We start from the raw sequence: 669 nt of genomic DNA on the forward strand, positions 1-669 counted from the left end.
CCTCAGACCACAGACCTCAGACCACAGACCTGAGACCACAGACCTCAGACCACAGACCTCAGACCACAGACCTCAGACCACAGACCTCAGACCACAGACCTCAGACCACAGACCACAGACCACAGACCTCAGACCACAGACCTGAGACCACAGACCTCAGACCTGAAACCTGAGACCACAGACCTGAGACCACAGACCTGAGACCACAGACCTGAGACCACAGACCACGTCTTGTTCTGAAACTTTAACATCCTGTTTGTCCTTCAGACAGCTGACGTGGGTTTGACGGAGTCCACCGGTGACAGCGGGCTGCGGTTCGAGATCTGGTTCAGGAGGAGGACGTCCAAGAATCAGACCTTCATCCTTCAGGCCGCCACACCAGATGTGAAACTCACCTGGACGTGTGACATCGCCCGAATCCTGTGGACCCAGGCCACCAGGAACAAAGGTAGAGAGGGGCGGGGTCTGTGCCTCTGAGCTCCTCCTCTGTGATGTAATGATCTAACGATGATGTCATGTGTCATGTGTTCAGAGATGCGTCTGAAGGAGATGGTGTCCATGGGCGTGGGGAACAAACCGTTCCTAGACATTCAGCCGAGCGACGCGGCGATCAGTGACCGAGCCGTTCACTACATCATGAAGAGCAGAGGTAACAGGAAGTGATGCTGG

General features: G+C 55.3%; 1 protein-coding gene across 1 annotated transcript; it reads left to right on the forward strand.

The window, feature by feature from the left end:
* Positions 1-267: 267 nt before the first annotated feature.
* Positions 268-663, forward strand: LOC147820347 (puratrophin-1-like; the record flags this gene model as incomplete). The annotated part of the gene is made up of 2 exons (XM_087172063.1): positions 268-448; positions 533-663. Coding segments are annotated over 2 exons (312 nt in total), but the record flags the coding sequence as incomplete, so codon positions are not given.
* Between the last annotated feature and the right edge of the window lie 6 nt (positions 664-669).

This window comes from Seriola lalandi, unplaced genomic scaffold (genome assembly GCF_002814215.2).
Source record: "Seriola lalandi dorsalis isolate HSWRI2012SDOR001 ecotype SW California unplaced genomic scaffold, Sedor1 jcf7180001965218, whole genome shotgun sequence".
In the NCBI taxonomy this organism is placed as follows: Eukaryota; Metazoa; Chordata; class Actinopteri; order Carangiformes; family Carangidae; genus Seriola; species Seriola lalandi.